Here is a 23926-nt window from a genome sequence, read left to right on the forward strand (position 1 = left end):
AAAAAGAGATTTTGCTAAGATAAAAATCTGGCAATTGCTGTGGTAAGATTTTCTCATCCTGATGTATATGTTTTTAATTATATTCTAAGCTAAGATCTTATCTTTTTTGATCCTTCAGATCTCCTATTTTTTGGAAAATATATCCATCTCAAAAGTAAGTTTGGAGTAAATATATATATATAAATCTTCTTATAGGGCCTGGAAGCAAGACAATAAAAAGTTGACCTGATTTAAAAGAAAGTTATGTCTTGCAAAACATTTGCATAGTTTTTACCACTATGGGCATGATCCTTGATCCTTATGAAGACACATGCCTTTCATGAAAGGACTATAGGTCTGGGCCTTTGGAATTCATTTGTTTATTTTTATTGAGCATTGAAGTATTGTTTGTAGTAAATTTATATAGTTTGCTGATAAATAAGTCCTTCTTTCTTTAAGAAAATACCTAATTCCTATGATTAGACACTGATTGGGTTTAAAAGTCACCATTGCTTCATAAGCCTAAAGGACAATGAGCACAAAGTTTTATTGTACCTTTGGTGTCTGTTAGTATGGTCTATCAGAAATACATGATCTACATTACAGCTTCATGTCACAAAAATGTACATGTCACAGAACTTGAGAACCTTACAAACACTTAAAAAATGAACAACTTCTGATTCTATTCACTTAGGAATATTAATGCTACATTTGAGATGAAAATTATTAGAATTTTTAAAATATCAGTTACACGATGCAACAGGTATTTCAGTTAATGTAACATTAAGACAGTATAAAATAGTAGCCAAAATGGCTCTACCTCCATTTTATAGCTACTAAATATTACTTCTTAAATTTATATTCAAAATAGTTCTTTAAATATACAGACTTATCTGTATGCTTTAAAGAACAAGCTTAAGTGACAAAATTTTGAGTTTGGTAAAGCCAAACCTAACCAAGAAAAGAATCTGCTTAGGATGAAAGAAAATATTATCAGATAAATAACATTAATTTGATTGCTCAAGGATTTAACACTAAGTAGGTTCGACATTTTCATTAAAGTTTATATAGAATTGTGTACAATTGGAAATGAATATACTTCTAACAAAATCAAAACCATACGCTTATGATATGGGCTACTTTATACAACAGCAGCATAAACTATATTTAATTTTATGTAAGTACTGATTCTTAAAAAAAAATTATTTCTTTGCTTCTGCAAAGAATTACAACTTATTAAAACACTCTTTGTACTAATAGGCATATGCCATGAAGGATAAAATACCTATGTAAGTAAGGACTAGTTATGTTCAAGTAAAATGTATTAATATATTTAAATTTAACTAACAATCAAAAAAGACTTTGATGAAAAAGTTGCACATCAAGTTTATTCATTACCATGGATATACTTTAAATGGAGAAATCAAACCTTCCACTTTTTCTCGTTGATTTGATGAGCACATGGTTCTATGTTCTTACTACACTAGTCTCATTTTGGAGGCATTATGGCGTGGAAGGTGGTTTGGGAGATGAACAGGATCCTTGACTATCAAAACTGGTTGCCCGACCAGGTAGCTGAAAGAGAATGATTTCATAATATATGATCTAGTGCAGGACAACAAGTGAGAAATCGTTGCTACCTTTTAATAGTAAATATTCACCCATTATATACAAGTCTCTAAGTAGAATATATACATAACTCCCCCTTCCCTTCAGAACTTAGCTTCTGCAGTAGCATAAGATAACACAGATATCTTGCGGAGATATACACAGAGCATCGTACACAGACGGTACACAGAGCACCACTGTACAGGCAACTATTTATGATTGCAGATTAAGTGCAAATTTTATAACAATTTTTAGTTCTTTCCGTAAAATAATCAATCGTTTTCTATGCTGGAGCAACTGCTAGGTAAGAGCAGTAAGATGTTCCAGACACAAGAGATCCTGTGTCACTTGCCGCAAGGTAGGAGGTGATTTTTATAGAGGCAATTAAAGTGAGGAGAGGGCCTGAGAATACTTTAAACAATACATTGTTGAAATGAAATGCAACTTTCCCAACACTTATTGAGCTCTTCAGAGAATACACGTGTCTATGTTTCTAAAACACGTTAGGGGAAAGTGCTCAGTGAATGTGCACCTGTAAGTGTGTGTGAATGTGCGTTCTCTGTGTCTGTCTTTTGTGATTTCCATTAAGCAATGAAGTCAGGTAAAAAAGTGGACATTAATATACAAACAGATATAGATGATGACACTTCACCTCCCATTGTCTGAGCGTGCAAAGCTCATACAATGTTTATCCAGTTTTCCCTACAATATCCTGAGTAACACAGCCAAAGTCACCTTTTTGTGACTAAGCTGAGATTAGAACCTCGGCCCACTGACATTTAGTCAATTACACCACACAGCTTCTCCCATGTAAACCAGTTCCTGGTGCCAGAACTAGAAGTAGATAGAATCTTACCCATGGAGAAAGGAAGATGTATCATTTATTTGCTAAATGTTCATTGTAACTATTCTTTTTAATGAATTGCATAAAATCCATCACTTAGTACACATTCTTTTGTCAACTTGTATTATTTCTCAATTAATCAGATCGTATAAGTGATGTTGGAAACCAGGCTGCGCAGTGGTTAAGAGCTTGGATGCTAACCAAAAGGTCAGCAGTTTGAATCCACCAGCTACTCCTTGGAAACCCTATGGGGCAATTCTACTCTGTCCTGTAGGGTTGCTATAGGTCAGAATCGACTCAACAGCTATGTTTTTTTTTTCTTTTTTTAATAAGTGATTTACTTTGTGACTCTTCAAGGGACCCCAGCAATTGTCTTTGTGAGAGAAAGCCATTGAACCTAGCAGCATTGTGTAATGAGTAGATTGATGGCAAACTTTATAGTTAAAAGTCGTGACAAAAATTTCATGCTGATACTTCCTCTGGTTAATATAGCTATTAATAACAGTTGTAATAATAGCTAACGTTGTACCATACTCTGTGCTAAACAATAGTTAACATTTTGTTTAGTCTCACACTATGAATTTACTCCTATTACAGAATAATAGCAGAAACTTTGAGAGGTTAGAATAACTTGCCCATGGCTCCACAATATGTAGGCACATAACAGAAATAGGCTTTAAACTTAGGCAAGCTGACTCCTCAATATTTTTAAAATCTGTGAGCAGTTTTACTTCCTGACCAGAGTTGGGGGAGATATACCCGTTTCCTTACACAAAAGTTGCATTTGGTAACAGTATCTCTGTTTAGGGATTCTGGAGAACTTTAGGTTAGGTTGCTCTTTTTCACAAAAAAAGAGCACCAACATTTAGTTTCCAGTTAGTAATAAATTTACTAATTTGCTCCACCACTCACTGAGGTACGTTTTCACGCTATGCAAAGAAAATAATAGTTTCTATTTTTATGGGCTTGTTGTCCAAAGGTGTGTCAAACTCAGAAAGTCTAGTGGTGACAACGGAAATACAACTTTGAGTAGCAGACATTAGAGACTGTGGAACAAGAGCAAGAGCAATGTCTGGTTAAAAAATATATATGTATGTGTGTGTGTGTGTTTGCACATAAATGAATAAAACTTTAGATGAATGTTAGCAAATAAATAGCATTTAAGCAAAGAAGATAGCAAAGAGTAGATGTCAGGAAATCACAGAGCTTACCTCCACCAAGGGGTGCCAGTGGGTTATTGGTTTCCGGTGATAAGCCAGCATTTCATTCCAGTGGTCCCGCCCAAGACCCTCAGCATCCAGTCCCGTTCTGCACACGCCTATGACCTCATTGTGTCCTACCCTATGATTCACAGAATATTACACATTCATTTCAGACATTCAAAGAGAAATAAGAGCTTCACACATTTTGGTAGTCTATTAACCATATGATTAAATCACTAGACTTCGCTATAGGTTCTAGATGATTTTGCAGATTAAACTTCTTCAGGTCAAAGGAAAAACCTTAAGTGAATTTTACTAAACAGGATCAGAATTTCATAGTAAATTTATGTACAGAGTACACAAAAACCAATTTAGTGCTCTATAATTTGAGCACATTTGCACAATAATAATAATGGTGAGAATGAAAAATGCCAGTATGTCCTTACCTATGTGATTATTTTCTTTCTCGAAAGCACTATTAAATTTAAGTGACATAAATCAAACCTTGTTTGTTCCATAGGCTTACTGTTTTATAATGATGTTTAGATTTCTCACCAAGAGCATAATTCCCAGTTTTTTGTATCAATGGCCATATTTAACTGAGTCTAAATGATATGTCAGTGTACATTCCTACTTGTACTACAATTAAACAAGACAAGGCTATGTTCAGTACCACGGCCTTTGATTTAATGTATCACAGCAGTAGAGCATATTGGACAACACTCCTGTTTTTCTATTCATGTCTTGTTTTTGCAGCAACAAATCAAAATCAAAATAATTGCTGATATCTCTGAGAGCTTATTATGTGCCAGACACTGTTCTAAGTAATTTAAATGTACTGACCCACTTAATCCTCACACCATGACTAGGAGTATCATTATTATCGCCTCATTTTACAGAAAAAGAAACTAAACACCCAGAAGTGAAGCAGTGACCTGACTGCATACCAGTAAGAGGTGCAGATGGGATCTGAATCAGGGCAATTGACCCGAGAACACATGTGGTAAGTTGCTTCTCAAGAACAAAAAGGAGTTTAGAAGAGTTTCTTTACCATTATTTTGACAGATATTTCTGAGGAGACTTCTGAGAAGATTTTAGGACATTTCAATACTTTCTTCCTGTCATGGATCTAGAGATGTATATTTACTGTCATCTTCCTCAGTATGAAGTTTCACAAACAAGCATTTTTTTTAAGAAATCAAAATATTTTGTCTATTTGTCATCAAGACCCATTTCCTAAAATTGTGGGAGCTGTTGCTCAATTGTATCTACCTTCAATCACTGCTGTGAGCAATCAATAGTGGTAATTGGTAAACAGGACAAGGACTGCTGATAAAAACAGTAACGGAATTTTTAGAGTTTAAAATTTCAACTAATGCAAGATCTCTCTCTCTGTCCCTACACACACACACACACAATCTAATTATTCACAGTCTTTGTACTTTGATATAAATTCATTTCAAATAGATGATGTAAATTTTATTTTTCAGTGCTTTAGTGCTTAGTTTTGATGGTGGCGCAGTGGTTAATCATTCAGCCGGTAACCAAAAGGTTGGTCGTTCAAATCTACCAGCTGCTCCATGGAAACTCCATGGGGCAGTTCTGCTGTGTCTTATAGGGTTGCTATGAGTTGGAATTGACTTGATGGCAATCATTTTGTTGTGTTTGTTTATTTTGCTTTAAGTCAGAGAGTAGCACATTAATTTCCCAAGGGTCTAGGGTCCTCGTTGCTCCCATTTTCATGATACTATAAAATGGACCTTCTTTTTGTGTATTTGTATATGTGTGTTCTGTACTACTTTTGTCATCACTAGAATAAAATAAATGTAGTAAGGCACTGTCTAGGTGTGATAATTTTGTAGATTAAATATATAATGCTCCTTTCCAAAAGATTTATAAATATAAAAAGCAAAACAATAACAAGGAATTATACTGAGGGCCAAATAAAAGGTATAGGCATTTAGTGGGACAGAGTTCAAGAAGTAGGGAGATTATTCATCTAAGAAAGGCTTAATAGGCTGACCTGAGCAGGGCTGGGAAGCATGGGTGGGACTAGATACACAGAACAGGGACACATTTCAGACAAGGGGACTCAAGGGAGGGTGAAGTAAGGAGCTGTGTCAAGAAAACTCTTCAGAGCTGCACTGGGGAGTTTTGGCTTATTCTATGAAAGCGGAAGCATACAAGTTGGAAGAATGATCACAAGGCAGTGTTTTAACATTAATGTGAAAGCATCAAGGTTGTATCCCTATGGCCACTATTCACCTTACATTCTAAATACTCCCTGTTCATAATTGCATGAAAGCGAATCCAAAAGAGATTAGGTAACTTGTCCTTTCACACAGCCAGTTAATGATAGAGCTCAGGCAAGAACCAAGGTGTTCATATTCCAGCGCAGCTGGGAAAACAAACTCTGTTTTATAATCACTGTTATTGCAAAAAGAAGACTTCAAAACAATGCTCTCTGTAATTTATTCAATACTGGTTCTGGACCCATTCTTCCACTAGCTCAAGTATCTTATCTTTTAACTTAAGAGTATCTTCTTTTGAAAAAGAAAAAAAAAAAAAAAAAAAACTGTAGCATAGAAAACAATGTTTTTAAATTGTACTGTAGATAAAAGGTTTACGGAGCAAACTAGTTTCTCATTAAAATAATTAATACACATATTGTTTTGTAACATTGGTTGCTAATCCCACAATGTGTTAACGCTCTCTCCTTCTTGACCTTGGGTTCTCCATTACCAGCTTTCCTGTCCCCTCCTGCCTTCTTGTCCTTGCCCCTGTCCTTTCGTCTCATTTTGGAAAACAATGAATTTTGAATGAATTGTTTTTTCCTCCTGAAATTTAAATTAAAACATTTATAGCAGTAAAAACCTCAAAAACTGAATTCTGCCTCTGTATCACTTAGTGAAGAGACCCTGGGTGACGCAAATGTTTAAGAGCTGGACTACTAACTGAAAGGCTGGCAGTTCAGACCTACCCAGAGGCACCTCGGAAGGTCAAAGCCTTGAAAACCCCATGGAACAGCTCTATTCTGCACACATGGGGTCACCATGAGTGGGAATTGACTGGACAGCAACTAACAGCAACAACATCGCTCGGTGAGGAGACAGATAACACTTACCTATCGTAATCCATGACCGCAATGGAGAGGCTGACCTGTTCCACGTTCTCTGGAGGGATATCAAAAATAATGGCCTCGTTGTACACAGGGTTTAGAGTGTTCTTCTTTGTAGTTGTTTTTCTCTTTTTTAATCTTCGACCTTCACACATCAGAGACACTTTGACATATGGATCTAATTAAAATGAAAGTAATAGTAGAAACAAAACTGTAGTTCATTCTTACTAAATAAGAAAAATGATATATTAAGCACTTAAGCATTACCACTTTTAAGTTCAGATTACTAATTTGGGCCAATTCTCTAAGACTTCTTATTTTATATGTAAGCAGTTGATCTTAAATTAGCAAAAAAAGAATTAACTTGATCTCACTTTTTTTTGATACAAGAGAGAAGCCCAGTGGTTTAGTCAAAAGCCAGTTCAGAACTGTAATGCATCTTTTAGACACAGCTATTTGAGAACACGGAAAGCCTAGTGGCGTAGTGGTTAAGTGCTACAGCTGCTAACCAAAGGGTCGGCAGTTCAAATCTACCAGGAGCTCCTTGAAAACTCTATGGGGCAGTTCTACTCTGTGCTGTAGGGTCGCTGTGAGTCAGAATAGATTCGACAGCAACAGGTTTGGTTTGTTTTTTGGTTTATTTGAGAACACATTTTGATAGAGCTGATTTTGAGGAAATATAACCCTAACAAATACAAATACTTGTATTAAGATTAGTCTCCTTCAAAATGATTTAAAATAAGAAGACTCAGCAACATTATCTCTAGGAAAGTATATAGGCTCACGATGAATAGAAATCAGAAGCAAAAAAATTATAGTTGGAATTTTTTTCACTTGTTGGAAAAGCTACTAACATTAGAGGTATCACTTTGCAGTCATAATGTTGGCACTTGATGAGGAGCTCAGGTTGAAGAAACTATTACTACAAATAATTTATAAAGTGCATAGCAGTATATGATAATGACGATAGTTGATTTTAAGATGGATCAACAAGGAAGGCTCCTGATATGACGTTGTCTACATGGTGTCAGTTGGAAAGAGAAAGATTTACTTGGGCTATATTTTTATGAACCGAAAGGATCAAATAATTATTAACATGTTCTGTCCCCAGTTGACTTGGTCTCCATCCTCTTACCCCTGCCACCTTAGGTAGAAAAATTGTTACAGTTTTACAGAAAATTGTACAGTATCGTGCAAAAATTTCTGAAAAGCCTTATTTTGTACCCTTTTATTAACAGGAGGCAAGACTTTTGGAGGTTAAAAATCAGTGTCTATCTTCCTCAATATTCTTTTCATTTTGGCAGCCCTCTAACTGTACCACGCCACTTCTTTTCTCCATGTCCACTGATATAGAAATAAATTTTGTTTCCTTCAAATAAGCCAATATGATGGAAATAATTAATTTATTTTAGCAGATTAATGACTTTTAAGCTCTAGAAAAACGTATTTGTATATTTCATTAGCATTCCTATCAAAGGGGAAAATGTATTTTGTGGCAAGAAATAGGATATTTAGAGGAAAACAAGATAAAAGGGCAATGGTCAATGCTTGTTTTCCATTTTTTTTTTAAATCTTTTTAATAATAGGATGTATATTCTAAGGAAGAAACTCGCTTTTGTGCTACACTTTTGTGTATGAGCTCCCGGGTTTAGGCCTTCTCATTAACAATGAGAATGCAAAAAAACTAAAACCCATTGTCATCAAGTCAATTCTGCCTCATAGGGACCCTATAGGACAGAGTAGAACTGCCCCATGGGGTTTCCAAGGAGTGGCTGGTGGATTCGAACTGTGTACCTTTTGGTTAGCACTGAGCTCTTAACCACTACATCACCAGGGCTCCACAATGGAAATGAGACATGCTTTATTCTTTCCTACCCCCATCATGCCTCTACACTTCTCTACTTGTGACAAGCCAGTAATTTACTGGCTCCTTAGTTGATAAAAATTTTTTTTTTTTTTTTTAGTTGATTCACAAGCCTGTTGTGAGAACTAATGAGGTGGTGTTCTCAAAGCAGTTTCTCTGATGAAAATCTTCGTGTAAATAAAAAGCAGTCTTACACTTATACCTTTGATGCTGTTTGCTTGTGTGAAAATTTGATTTCTTTTGATGCATGGCAGAAAGAGTAGAAGAAACAATAGGTTGCAGACTACGCTGTTTATCTTAAGTTCTTCAACATTTACTGCCCAAGATATTTTCACAAAACAAATGTGGAATGTACTTGCTATTCTGTCTTTATATATGAATATAAAGGTTATATAAAGGTATGCTTTATATAAGTATTTAAAATTTTAAAAAATTAATAGGGAGTTCATGACATAGTTCAAAAATCAAAATGATAGAGATGTACAATGAAAAGTCTGTCTCCCAGCTGTCTCCATTCTTCTTCATGCCTTATTTTTTGTGTATAACTCCAGTATTTCTTTATGCAAATATTAGCAATATAAGTATCCTAAAATTCCCTATTCTTACAGAGGGGAGCCGAATATCCATATTGATTCTTTGCACCTTGCTTTTTTTATTTTTTTCCACTTAATATATCCTGGAGATCTTTCCGCATCAAAAATTAAAGATCACGCCATTCTTTTAGTAACGCAAATTTAATTCTTTTTTGTTGTTGTCTTGAAGAGCCACAAAGTTATAGAATTCCTCCCTCCAAAATGACATAAATATATATGTATATATGTACATTTATATATATATATCACTATTTCTTTTCTGTTTTAATTCAACAAATGCTTATTGATCTTTCTATACAGCCCTTGCCATTTTTCTTCTACAAAGCTGTGCCAAAATTCACGTATTAAGTTATAAAGAAACCCCTAGAACTGCATTCATTCAAATGAAGGAATGAAGGAGCACAAGAGAACTTTCCTTTAAGAATTTCTTTAATAAACTTCAAGAAGCACTCATTTACTTTGTTTTTTCTTCCAGTCTCTACAGCTGCCCAAATTTTCAACTAGAAAGATGGCAAGAATGCAAATGAAAATGGTGGTCTGGCACACATTTCCTTCTCTGCAGATCAGGCGAGGGAAATAAATTCTGTCTAAATATGTCTTTCTATGGCCCTCACAAAGTAATACAAGTTTGAGTGAATTGCTTTAAAGTCCAAGAATCTTCCTTTATAAGCACTTTAATAGCCGAAAGTGGGGAAGTAGATAATAAAATTATGTATTTTTTTAGAAAGAACTATATCAGTAGAGAAATAAATAAAAATAAGAACCTACTTCAAAGTCAATATACTTGATGACAACTTTCAAAAATTTCATAATGATACACCAATTAAAGAGGAAAGTTGGTGCAGTTTAATTTGTAATTCTTTCTTTTCCTTTTATAGTACCCGTCTACAGACAAATGAACTCAATAATTCAATAGCCATATATAATTTTAGATAGGTAGAATATTTTATTTAGGAATGCACCCTTGATGTGATAGCCAACTGTGTACATACCTGATGAGCCAGTAATATCCATAGCCTTCAGATTTCTACACTTGATGACTGTCAATGTCATACGCCCAGCAGTAGGCAAATAACAAAGGGAAAACATGATTTCCCCCAGGTCTATACTTTCCTAGAAAGGTAATCGATAATGTTAATGATTTCAAACACCAGATAATGAAAACAAAATATAATCTAAGATGTTGAATGAAAAATCGTTGTAATAGAATGTCATTTTAAATTGTTTCATCAATTTTTTTTTTTTTTTTTTATGGATAGCATAGCAAGAAAGCTCCTCTGAACAGAGGGAACAAAGTATATAAACCATCTGTTCATTGGGTATCTCCACTTGTATTTCTAACAGGCATCTCAAACTTAAGACGGCCCAAACCAGACTCCTGAGTCTAACCCGTTCCCCATCATCTTCAAAACCTATTCTTCTGTCAGTATTCCTAAAATCAGCAAATGGCACCACAGTTCACCCAGAAGCTGAAGCAAAACACCTAGTAGTCATTTTTATTTTTTTCTTTCCTTCTCTTCTCTATCCAACCCATGGGCAAGTCTTGCTATACTATATAATATATCCCAAATCAGTGAATTTGTTTTCATCTCTACTGCTACCACTGAAGCCACCATCACCTCCTGCCAGGATTACATCAATAGCCTTTAAAACTGATAGCCCATCTAATAAGTTAATCTTCGTAAAACAGTCAAAGTCATCATTATATAATGCAAATCAGACCATATCACTCTCCTGCTTAAAACTGTTTAAGGGCTCACAATGGTAAAAAAAAAAAAAAAAAAAAAATGGTACTGTAACAAAATTCAAACTCCTTACCCGGGTGTATATGTGGGGTAATTGTAAGTCTTGGTTTGCCTGGGAAATTCTTGGCTAATACTTGCTGTCCTGGTACAATTACTAAAAACATCCCTCTTCCATTCTTAAATATGTCTTTGTTTGGATAAAACATTACAAGGTCACTCTGTGGTTTATAAGGCCCCACATGATCTGGACCTTACCTGTTGCTCTAACTACATCTCTTAACTCTCACCCCCAGTTCACTCTGCTGCTGACACAAAAGTCTTCTCTGCTATTCAAAGAAATTAAGTTTGTTCCTGCTTTTGGACCTTTGTATTTTCCCTTTGACTAATACTTTTTTTTTCTCTTATATCTTTACATAGCTGGTTTCTTCTCACCATGTGGGACTCAGCTCAAACACCATTTCTTCAGTGAGGCCTTCCTCCATCATTCATTTTAAATCAGCCCCCCTTCCTATTTGATACCCACCTACTCCCAGATCCTTCACTTTTTTTTTTCCCCTAGCATGCATCACTGTCTGAAATAATCTTTTTAACTTATTTTATGCCTTCCTTGAATCCCATACATAAGGTCTAGGAGAGGAAGGTTCCTGTGTGTCTTATTTTCCACATCCTACTGCAGAGTCTGGTACATAGTAGGTTTGCAGTACATATTTTTATTGAAAGAATGAATAAATTAATTAATCTATAGAAAAATGACCTGTTTTGTTTCATTTATAAAGCAGAGCTGTCCACAGTGACCCTGATACAGATATGTTTGCTGTCTTTGGCTGCATAGATGGTAGCTAAATGAAAATGAGTATGGACAATAAGCAGTTTAGGATGGTTGCCAAAGAGTTGTGGTACTAAAGGATTCAATTGAATCATTCCTGGTGTGGCAATTTGTGGTATATTTAACTTTGGGAGATATTAAGTTGTTGACTATGGACCTAGGTACATAGAACTAGGTTCTTAAAAATTCTTCATGATGAACTATTAGCATTTATTGGACTTACTCTTACAGCTCACCTTCTGATTTATGTAATTCCCATCTCTTTAGTCATGCTCTAGAAGTAGTAGTACCTAATGGTTAAGATCATACACTTTAGAGCCAGTTAAACTAGGTTTGCCCCTCGGCTCTGCTACTTCCTACTTATGATATCTTAGGGAATCTATTTGAGCTCTGAGTCTCAGAAAACATCATTTTCAAAATGAGGAGAAAGGTATATTCAAATGGGTCTCATCTGGGCTGATGGACTGCTGCAGATCAAAACTAGGAGAGTCCTGAGGAGAGATAGGAACAGCACAACCTCCAGCTAAGGATTCATTCTTTTCATTAGGTAGCAATTACTGAGTATCTGTTATTTGCTAGGTGTAGTGATAGGTCTGAGTTCAGAAGGGAGAGTAGGCTTTAAAAGGCTAAGAAAATAAGTCTGAATCCCTTTTCATTTGATGGTCCTCTCCTTTTTCTCTTTCTGTCTCTTTTTCCAAGTGTTTTTTTGGCATAGTCTTTGGGCTGAAGTTTTCTGTCTGCTAGCCACACCCCTTTCTCACTCCCTAGCTTGGATATTTCTTCTTCCAGAAGCTATCAATAAGAGTAGGCATGTTTTGTTGCCCGCTGGTCAAAATTAAAGGATCCTTCAATATTTATAAAACATTACATGAAGTTCCACCAAGAAACATGGTGGGCTGGCGATGGAGAAGCTAGGAAAGAAATAGACATGGCCTTAGGCATAAAATGCTTAGAATCCAACAGGAAATGCACCACATGCAAACAAAAGTAAGTACACTAATAGTACACCTAGGTTAATTAATAAATAAAGCATATTTTCTTGTGCCCAACTAAATCGGTTTCATTTTTACACATTAAGCAATCTGTGGAAGTAATCTTTCTATATCTCTAGATATGTCACATGCTTTTTGGCTGAACAGAGTTTGGTTTCATCTCTCAGAGATGCTTTCTGTGGATTTTGACAATTTATTCTTAACAGGTATTTTAAATAGAGGTTAAACTGAGGAGTTGGTCAAAGCATTGGCCCAAATAAATCAAAAGCAAAGAGCATCATTAAAGAACACATCCCATTAGTTCTATGTTTTAAGCTAGGTGACTTTTTACCTAAAGCAGTGGTAAGAAATCTACTTAAATGTTCAAACTTCATGTAGTCAGAAGTTTTCAGGAAACTGAATTAGGTGGTAAAATTTAAAGTACACATGTGTAATGACTATACAAAAGTTTGAGTCTTTATTAGATTAATCTTTTTTCTTTTAGAAAGTTTAAATGTTAAAGGACTAAAACAACCTACATCCTGAAAAAGAAAGAATGCTCTTTAAGGTAAATATCAGTATTCTTCAACATTTTAAATCTGGAAGGTATCTAAGAGATAATCATGAGAAAATGCACTTAATGGAGGTAAATGACTGCATGACCTTAATAAAGGTCCTATACCAGATGTAACAGCAGAGCTCTATCTTTGGGCTAAGTGCTCTGGCTACAGTGAACACTATTTCTCAGTGGCCACCACTGAGTTTGTCCCTGAATTGGCTGTCCAACTCCAGTGAGCAGGTCACATTTTAATTGCCACTCCCTCTCAGTCTGCTCTATACCTCTGAGGTTTATAAGGTCATACTTAGCCCCAACAACCAGAACTCTCTGGTGTCCAGCAAAGAGCCATAAAATGAGCTCAAAAGTCTCTGAATGTTGTTGTTGTTAGCTGCTGTCGAGTTGGTTCCGACTCATAGTGACCCTATGTACAACAGAACGAAACACTGCCCTGTCCTGCACCATCCTCACAATCGTTGTTATGCTTGAGCCCATTGTTGCAGCCACTGTGTCAGTCCACCTCGTTGACCATCTTTCTCTTTTTCGCTGACCCTGTACTGTGTCAAGCATGATGTCCTTCTCCAGAGACTGATCCTTCCTGACAACATGTCCAAAGTATGTGAGACACAGTCTCGCCATCCTTTCTTCTAAGGAGCATTCTGGGTGTATGTACTTCTTCCAAGACTTATTCGTCCTTCTGGCAGTCCATGGTATATTCAATATTCTTTGCCAACGCCCCAATTCAAAGGCATCAATTCTTCTTCGGTCTTCCTTATTCATTGTCCAGCTTTCATATGCATATGATGCGATAGAAAATACCATGGCTTGGGTCAGGAGCACCTTAGTCTTCAAGGTGACATCTTTGTTCTTCAACACTTTAAAGAGGTCCTTTGAGGCAAATTTACCCAATGCAATGCGTCTTTTGACTTCTTGACTGCTGCTTCCATGGCTGTTGATTGTGGATCCAAGTAAAATGAAATCCTTCACAACTTCAATCTTTTCTCCATTTATCATCATGTTGCTCATTCGTCCAGTTGTGAGGATTTTTGTTTTCTTTATGTTGAAGTGCAATCCATACTGAAGGCTGTGGTCTTTGATCTTCATTAGTAAGTGCTTCAAGTCCTCTTCACTTTCAGCAAGCAAGGTTGTGTTATCTGCATAACGCAGGTTGTTAATGAGTCTTCCTCCAATCCTGATGCCCTGTTCTTCTTCATATAGTCCAGCTTCTCGGATTATTTGCTCAGCATATAGATTGAATAGGTATAGTGAAAGAATACAACCCTGGTGCACACCTTTCCTGACTTAAAACCAATCAGTATCTCCTTGTTCTGTCTGAATAACTGCCTCTTGATCTATGTAAAGTTTCCTCATGAGCACAATTAAGTGTTCTGGAATTCCCATTCTTCCCAGCATTATCCATAATTTGTTATGATGCACATAGTTGAATGCTTTTGCCTAGTCAATAAAACACAGGTAAACATCCTTCTGGTATTCTCTGCTTTCAGCAAGGATCCATCTGACATCAGCAATGATATCCCTGGTTCCATGTCCTCTTCTGAAACCAGCCTGAATTCCTGGCAGTTCCCTGTTTATATACTGCTGCAGCCACTTTTGAATGATCTTAAGCAAAATTTTGCTTCCATGTGATATTAATGATATTGTTCTATAATTTCCACATTTGGTTGGATCACCTTTCTTGAGAATAGACATAAATATTGGATCTCTTCCAGTCAGTTGGCCAGGAAGCTGTCTTCCATATTTTTTGGCATAGATGAGTGAGCACCTCCAGTGCTGCATCTGTTTGCTGAAACATCTCAATTGATATTGCATCAATTCCTGAAGCCTTGTTTTTCGACAATGCCTTCAGAGCAGCTTGGACTTCTTCCTTCAGTACCATCGGTTCCTGATCATATGCTACCTCTTGAAATAGTTGAAGATTGACTAACTCTTTTTGGTATAATGACTCTGTGTATTCCTTCCATCTTTTTTTGATGCTTCCTGTGTCATTTAATATTTTCCGCATAGAATCCTTCACTATTGCAACTCAAGGCTTGAATTTTTTCTTCAGTTCTTTCAGCTTGAGAAACGCCGAGCGTGTTCTTCCTTTTTGGTTTTCCATTTCCAGCTCTTTGCACATGTCGTTATAATACTTTACTTTGTCTTCTCGAGCCACCCTTTGAAACCTTCTGTTCAGTTCTTTTACTTCATCATTTCTTCCTTTTGCTTTAGCTGTTCGACATTCGAGAGCAAGTTTCAGAGTCTTCTCTGACATCCATCTTGGTCTTTTCTTTCTTTCTTGTCTTTGCAGTGACCTCCTGCTTTCTTCATGGATAATGTCCTTGATGTCATTCCACAACTCGTCTGGTCTTCGGTCACTAGTGTTTAATGCGTCAAATCTATTCTTTAGATGGTCTCTAAATTCAGGTGGGATATACTCAAGCTCATATGTTGCCTCTCATGGACTTGCTGTGATTTTCTTTAGTTTCAGTTTGAACTTGCATATGAGCAGTTGATGGTCTGTTCCACAGTCGGCCCCTGGCCTTGTTCTGACTGATGATATTGAGCTTTTCCATCATCTCTTTCCACAGATGTAGTCAATTTGATTTCTGTGTGTTCCATCTGGTGAGGTCCATGTGTATAGTCACCATTTATGTTGGTGAAAGAAGGTATTTGCAATGAAGAATTCGTTGGTCTTGCAAAATTCTATCATTAGATCTCCAGCATTTTTTCTGTCACCAAGGCCATATTTTCCAACTACTGATCCTTCTTCTTTTTTTCCAACTTTTGCATTAAAATCACCGGTAATCATCAATGCATCTTGATTCCATGTTTGATCAACTTCAGACTGCAGCAGCTGATAAAAATCTTCTATTTCTTCATCTTTGGCCCTAGTGGTTGGTGCATATATTTGAATAATAGTCATATTAACTGGTCTTCCTTGTAGGTGTATGGATATTATCCTATCACTGACAGTATTGTACTTCAGGATAGATCTTGAAATGTTCTTTTTGACGATGAATGCAACACCATTCCTCTTCAAGTTGTCATTCCTAGCATAGTAGACTATATGATTGTCCGATTCAAAATGGCCAATACCAGTCCATTTCAGTTCACTAATTTTTAATGCCTAGGATATCAATGTTTATGCGTTCTATTTCATTTTTGACGATTTCTAATTTCTTTAGATTCATACTTCCAGAACTCTCTGGTGTTTAGCAAAGAACCATAAAATGAGCTCAAAAGTCTCTGAATATACAGCATAAATATAACAAAGTTATACAGTAACATTCTGTGGTGTAAGGAGACTACAACAGTTCTTATTCACCACCCATTTACTCATCTCAGAAAAAAAAAAATCTAATGAGAGTGTTTACATGGTTTATTAGTCTACAGCAGGTCAAAACTCACAAATACAATGTGGAGTTGTGGGACCTAGTAGCAGTAGATCTGGTGAAGGCGACAATAAATGATAGCTGCAAAAACACAATACAAACACATATAGCAAATACTCTACAAATTATAGCAATCCGGAACCACTTGTATTAAGAGGAATCGGTCCTAATGATGCCTCCGTAACTTAAAAACTTAACACTTCCTACAGCTCTGAACAGTAATTAATATTCAAGTCATCAAGATAAAGAGACATACCCCATATTTTCTGTTTAAGAAGGTAGAGAAAGTGATGGTTTTCCTCACGTACTTAAAAGCAAGAGGTATTACTAGATCAAATCAGCTTCTTTATCAAGCTATTAGTCCTTCATCCACCTGTTTACAAAATGAAACTACAGTGAAATGCAGACAGGAATGAGTCTACTGGAGTCAAACTACTTTATTATTCCCATTTCTCTCAGACTGCACCTCCTATTCACTTGAGAAAACTCATAAAATTTAACCTTGAGTAACCCATTTAACCTCCACTTGACCTCAGTTTCCTTGCTATAAAATGACTGTGTTCAGAGAGATGAATTCATTTATTTTCAAGTCCCAAAGTTTCATCGTATTAAGCTTTGGTAAAATGAGAACTAAGAAGCATATTTAGTTCAGAAATGTCTGGATAAGCCCTCTCAGGCATTGTTGATATACAGCTGGTAAAACCTCATTGGAAAGATCACAGAGGATCACTTGGTGCTATTGGCTAGATAAAGAACAAGTGGTCATAAAAATGGCTATCATTTAATTAAATTTCCAGACAATGTGCTGTAAGAGGAAAGAACCAATCCTCAAGGCAGAGAGCATCAAGGTTCATCTGGTTGCAGATTCATGAGGAAAGACCATTTTGGACAATATTGTCCTCTCATTCTGCTAAAAATCTCAGGGGGGTTATGATTGACTCTTTGATATGTGTTGGACACACAGAGCCTACAATACAATATAAAATCCAAACTCCTTGACATGACAGCTATGGTCCCTAACTTCTTTTCTGCTTCTCCTTAAGCTCCCACAACTCCAAAACTCTGCACTTCAGCTATACATCAAATGCCTTTTCATTCTCTAAGCATTCTTTCCTTCATTAGCATGCTCACACTGGAGAACATGATGATCAAGACAAAATTTTCCTCCATATAGGGCTTATGTCCACTACCCATCTGTCAGTTTGCCATACTGTGGTGACCTGCATGTTGCTATGAAGCTGGAAGTTATGCCATTGGTATTTCAAATACTATCAGCGTTACCCATGGTAGAAAGTTTTAGCAGACCTTCCAAGCTAAGATAGACTAGGAAGAAAGGCCTGGTGGTTTAATTCTAAAAATTAATCAGTGAAAACTGTATGGATCAAAACAGAATATTGTTTGATATAGTGCTGGAAGATGAGTCCCCCAGGTTGGAAGGCAGTCAAAATACACAGTGGTGTCAACAATGGGCTTGAGCATACCAACGATTGTGGAGATGACAGGGGACCAGGCAACATTTCATCTCTTGTACGTGGGGTCACCATGAGTTGGAGTCAACTTGACAGCAACTAAGCAAAATAAGAAGGGCTTATGTGTGAGTTTGGGCAAGTCGTTTCACCTCTCTGAACACCACACAATTAATTAGGGATCCATCACACATCATACAATTAATTAGGGAAAAAAGTTGAAATAAAAACACACGTCTGCATAATTTAAAAGAATATGCTTCTTGGATATAGTATTATAGGTGCTTTTTAGAGGAATTCTTGGGTTTTAACTCTAGGGTCGCTATGAGTCAGAATTGACTCGACGGCACTGGGTCTGGGTTAATGATAGGAATACAGAGGAAAGGGGCCTGATTCCATGAGGATGCTGGAGAGGTTCAGAGGGGGGTGACATTTAATCTGAACGTTTAAGAATGATTAAAGGTAAAGGGAATTCAGAACAGAGGGAGAAGCATATAAGGAGGCATGAAGGGTCCAACAAAGACCAAAAGATGCAAAAGAGACCACTTGGCTCTGGCAAAGCCAGAGATTTTTAGCAAGACCAGAGGATAATCTAAATGACAATACACTGGCCTTATTCTAAATGGACCTTTCTCAGAAATGCTGAACAAGATCAACCCTGACTTTGTCTGCAGTCTATGTGAGACCCAGCTTCATGGCTAATAGCAATTACCTGGAAGGGCTGAAGTTAGATGTAAAAGGGATAATATAAAAGGATAATACATGTAATGGGTCCAGCTTGCAGTCTGACACACAGTTGATGCTAAAAAAATACTCCTTTTTTTCTTGTTCATATCAGTGTTTTTGGAGTCAGTGACCCGACATAAGGTTGATGCGCAACAACAAGCTTGTTGGATGAGTAAATGAATAAATCATTATAAAGACATCAGGTCACATCATGATATCAGTGGCAGTGGCGCAGGGACATCTACTCTCTAAAGGAGAACACTTCTCAGTAATCAGTGAAAAACTAACCCCCTAGTGAGCAGAGGTGCTGTTTATGCATCTGCAAGTTATGGTGTGTGATCTATGTGAATGAAACTCCCTAGATTGTGCGAGGGCATGTCCATATGTGGTGGCCGTGAGCATAAAATAAACTAATAATCATAACAGTTTTGAGCCATTTAAAGATGGGGTTGGAAGCTAAAGGATCCTTATCTTGTCCAGTGTAATGTGGGATTATTTTCCTTAATCCTGTAATGCACTGGAATTTCAGAATCAGTGTATCCCTAAAATCTATGAATTGCCTTTTTTCTTTACACACCTGGTCAGCTTCCTCAACCAGCTAGCACACAGAATCTTGTGCCTTTGGGAGGCAAACAAGAAGGAGGAAGCTGTTTGATTGAATACAACTAGGGAATGTAAATTAACTTTATAACCCTTCTCTAGTTGCTAGCTCACTTCCTCCCTTTTCTTTCAAAGAAGCACATGTTTCACATAGCACTTCCTCTCTGCCCTTCCTTCATCCAGTTATTCTGATTAAATCCAGCTTTCATTGTATTCAGTGGGAAAGGGGCGAAAAATGGGGAAAAGAGCCCTCTATCACTTTTGGTTTATCACAAAACCTGGTTAAATTCTTGGAGGTTTACATCATATTTTCATTACTGATTCTTTCTCCACCATCCCCACTTGAAGACAGAGAAAAGCTCACTAAGTGCCCTTTAGCAGGACCTCCCTGTATTTCTGCTTGAAGGAAGGAATGCATTTTGTATTAAGCACATATTCTTAAGCATTGTGCTTGGCCATGGCACAGAGTCCAAATGGAACGTGATTGAAGTCAGGGCAGAAAATGGTCAGAGACTATGGCAGTGTTGGAGATGGGCCAATCACAAATCCCACCAGGCATTAATGTAATGGTTACTACCCAGAGCTACTACTGTCAGGGATGCTGTTTAATAGTGCCCAATCTTCTGCTCAGAAGGAGATCTATTTTCAGTTCCCACTCCAAGCAGAAAGTTCTGTGCCTGCCAAAACAGTTTTGCTCTTATGCAACACAGCCATGAACTTTAGCTATCAGGAGTCATGGAATGCTCAGGTTATAAAGACAGAGTTCTGAGGCCTTTAGACGACCATTCCTAGATTTAACAAGACAAATCTCGTTAAGTACCTGTGTAAGAAGGACTATGAGGTGTTTGGGGGAAAGCTGAGTATAGACACTAGGAGAAGAACAGCTTGGGAGATAAGAAGAAAATATAAATGATAAGAACTCTTCCTTTAATCATGCAGGTTAAGAGATACCGTAAGCTTCATGGTGAAAGAACCAATTTATTTTCAAACCTTATATCATTATGCATAGATGGGGGGTATAGAAGCTTGTACAGTAAACTATATACAGCTCTTCTTAGAGTTTTCAATACCTTTCAACACAATTTTTGTTGTTTTTTTTTTTTTTTTTGGTCTTTATAAAGTTCCAAATAAAAAGAACTATTGTGTATATGCCGTTGGTGTATGGAGACACCTAGATTGGATGAACTTGGTTGCACTCTTTTAGAGTATATCTTAAATTGGTTTCTGTGGCTTTATCCTTGCCCCGCAAAGTAAGTCCATTCTCTACAAAGTAGCTAAGAATCTTACTGATACCGAAGTGTGATTATGTCTCTTTTCTAATCAAAAAGCTTCAGTGGCCTCATGTAGCACTCACTTTAATTCTAACTATGTTAAGTACTTAAACCAACCAAAATCAAACCTGTTGCCATCAAATCAATTCCAACTCATAGCAACCCTATAGGACACAGTAGAACTGCCCCGTAGGGTTTCCAAGGGGTACCTGGTGGATTCAAACTGCCAACCTTTTGATTAGCAGCCATAGCTCTTAACCACTACTCCACCAGGGTTTCCTGTTAAGCACTTAAAACCCTAAGTACTTAGAGCTTCTAATTCTGTAGGCCAAACATTGAACTTCAATGTTAAGAAGAAAATTCTTTTTATTTCATTTTAGTATATTCCAAGAATGGTAAAACTCTAACATAACTCAGAAAAAAAAAAAAAAGCAACACTGAACTAGGAGTTACTTAAAGATTTAACTCCTGTTCTGGCTCTTTTAAACAGCTGTGTGAATTTAAGTGATTTTCCTAATGTCCCTGGGCCTCCATTTTCTAAAATATAAAATGAAAGAATCGAACTTGGAGTCTCATCAATTCTAAAATAATAGGATTATATGAGCTGGATATGAGACTTCTCAAAATCATACCTGGAAGACACTTGTGAACTTTCAAGTTAATATGAAAAGACTTTCAGCCTCTTACAGTTTCACACAGTTCACTCTGAGAAAAAGATCCCAGGTTCTTATTTAAGAGTTACTGATTATAATTATACACAATTGTAAGCAAAGTAGGTACTTGGTTGCGCAACGTAAAAGCAACAGATCAGAGAAGAAATTCAGGAAGCATGTAAACTTATAGTAGAGATGAAATAGTGTAATAGATGGACCATGAACAGAAAAAAAAAAAAATCTGCTCATTTTATTTGTTATAATAATTCATGGTCATAAAGATCACCACTATTTAGAAAAAATTAAATTGCAGTCAGTATATCCTACTTAAAAAGCATGGACATACATAACGTTTTGTAAGTATTTCTATTTTAGATTTCCAAAGTAAGAAATTGGGCACATACAATATGTTTTGGAGCCTATAAAATTAAAGTTATTTTTCTAGACTATTCTAAATAGATGATACATCATTTCTGTCTGAAATTTTGATTTTTAAGAGGCATTCTAATTTTTTTCATTTGCATTGAAATGTGAAATTTAAGGTGTTCTGTCAAACTTTTCTATTTGGTAAAGAGTAGAGAACTTTAGCGATAGTCATGGTTCTTTTCCATTTTTTGTCATTGAAAACTTGTCTTGTTATCAAGTTTTTAAAGGGCTGATTTGGCTTCTCCAAAGGTAATGAACACATAGGACATCTCGGACACATGGCATAGTCCAAGAAGGTTATAGGAAATTAAGCTGTTGTAATCAGAGATCATTTTCTTTCTTTAGGATATCATCAGGAAACAGATGGCTCACTCAAAATTTGAGTAATTCCAGAGGGCTTAATGAAGGGAATATTTAAAGAGATATGAGCAGGGAGTAGGGAAACCACAAAAGATAGGGTAGAACCCTGGAGTTGATAACCACAAATAACCACCCCTAGGTCTGCGAGGGCTAGGGAGGGTATAGTTACCAGGACTCAGAGGAAAGTGGTAGGAAGAACAGGCTGTTTTGAGAGAAACTATAACCTTCCAGGTGACGAACAAAGCCAGCCTGAGGCAAACTTGCAGTGAAGGACCTGAAGAGAATAAATATCCTACCGTCATTCTCTTCCCTGCTTAAAACCTCTTGCGGGAGCTCAGAGAACAGAGAGCCTATGGACCAGACAGGCCAGCTTCCTTCATTGCCAAACAGGGTGGAGGATGAATTTGGAGAGTGAATCAGGAGGGACAGACAGAAGACATCCAGTATCATTTGCCCCTGAGGTTTTGTAGTATGCACCTCAGTAAGTGCATGTACAGGCTAGTGAGGGAGCAAGTGGAGGAAGTGCCTAGTGGAAACAGAAGTGAATCACGTCAGGCATCTCTGAGGAAGAGATATCTGAGTTGAATCTAAAAATCTAGAAACTTGAAAAATAATGTAATGACTATGGTGATTTATTGAATATTAAATATTCATGAGACTTTTTTTCTTTTTAACAAAGTCTGGCCTAGTTGGGCAGGTGTTAAGGCCAAGAAGCATTGTGCTTTGGGAATGCTCATAATTTATGATAGGCTCTATGACACTCTATGATAGGCTTTATTAATTTAACACTTAGATTTAATTTTATCTTGAAAAAAAAAAGAAGATGCTTCCTATAAATTCTTCCAAAATGACTAAATTATCATCATCACTGAGGTGATTAGGGACTCATCAACTTTCAGGTGTGGTATTTCAAATGCTTCTTTTGTATATACAATAACGCATTGCTTAATGTCCATGATACGTTCTGCGCAATAGGATGTTATATGATTTGGACGTTGTGCGAACACCATGTGATATACATGCAGTCCCCGGATTACGAACAAGTTCCACTTCTACATCTATCTTTAAGTCGAATTTGTATGTAAGTTGGAATAGTTAGGTATGGTTCATATCTCATGTTTGTCAAATGTTTGTCTGAGTATATAGGGTACCTTTCTATGCATAAAAAACATTAAAGAAATACTTCCAGATACACTAAAACATGTTTAACTTAATAATACAGTAATAATGATGTTTTGATGTGAGTGGTAAAGTAGTGCCTATTTGTTGTTACAAACCATTGTATGTACCTCGAATTTTTAGTATGACAGGTATGGTGGGGGTTCGTTTCTACCTACCAGTTGTACATAAGTGGGACATTTGTAACCCGGGGATGATAGAAAGTGCAGTGCATGCATAAGCCAGTAACATAGGTGTTTATTATGGCTATCAAGACATATATATTATAGGTTATATATCTACTGTACCATTATACACCTGGCAGCACAACCGCTTTGTATACAAGAAACATGAGATACACATGTTGCATGCGGGAAGCTATTGCATTTGCTACATCTGGTTACGTTTGCTACGTCCCGTACTCCAATCATGATTTCTGAACCCCATTATAACCTTATGGGACCACAGAAGTATATGCGGTCAGACGTTGCCCAGACGGATGTGATGTGGCACATGATTGTATGTAGGTTTTTTTTTTTCTTCTAAAATAGCACCATGAGTCAGTTCT

General features: G+C 36.7%; 1 protein-coding gene across 1 annotated transcript in view; it reads right to left on the bottom strand.

Moving 5' to 3' along the window:
• Positions 1–1417: 1417 nt before the first annotated feature.
• Positions 1418–23926, bottom strand: part of SYT10 (synaptotagmin 10) — a 55212-nt gene continuing 32703 nt past the window's right edge. Inside the window, exons 4-7 of the mRNA XM_049882810.1 lie at positions 10201–10321; positions 6758–6929; positions 3643–3772; positions 1418–1554 (exon numbers count right to left, since the gene is read on the bottom strand). Coding sequence (XP_049738767.1) covers positions 1483–1554; positions 3643–3772; positions 6758–6929; positions 10201–10321 — 495 coding nt within the window. The 3' untranslated portion in view covers positions 1418–1482. The remainder of the gene's footprint in view (positions 1555–3642; positions 3773–6757; positions 6930–10200; positions 10322–23926) is intronic.

The sequence above is a fragment of the Elephas maximus genome, chromosome 4 (genome assembly GCF_024166365.1).
Source record: "Elephas maximus indicus isolate mEleMax1 chromosome 4, mEleMax1 primary haplotype, whole genome shotgun sequence".
NCBI classification, from domain to species: Eukaryota; Metazoa; Chordata; class Mammalia; order Proboscidea; family Elephantidae; genus Elephas; species Elephas maximus.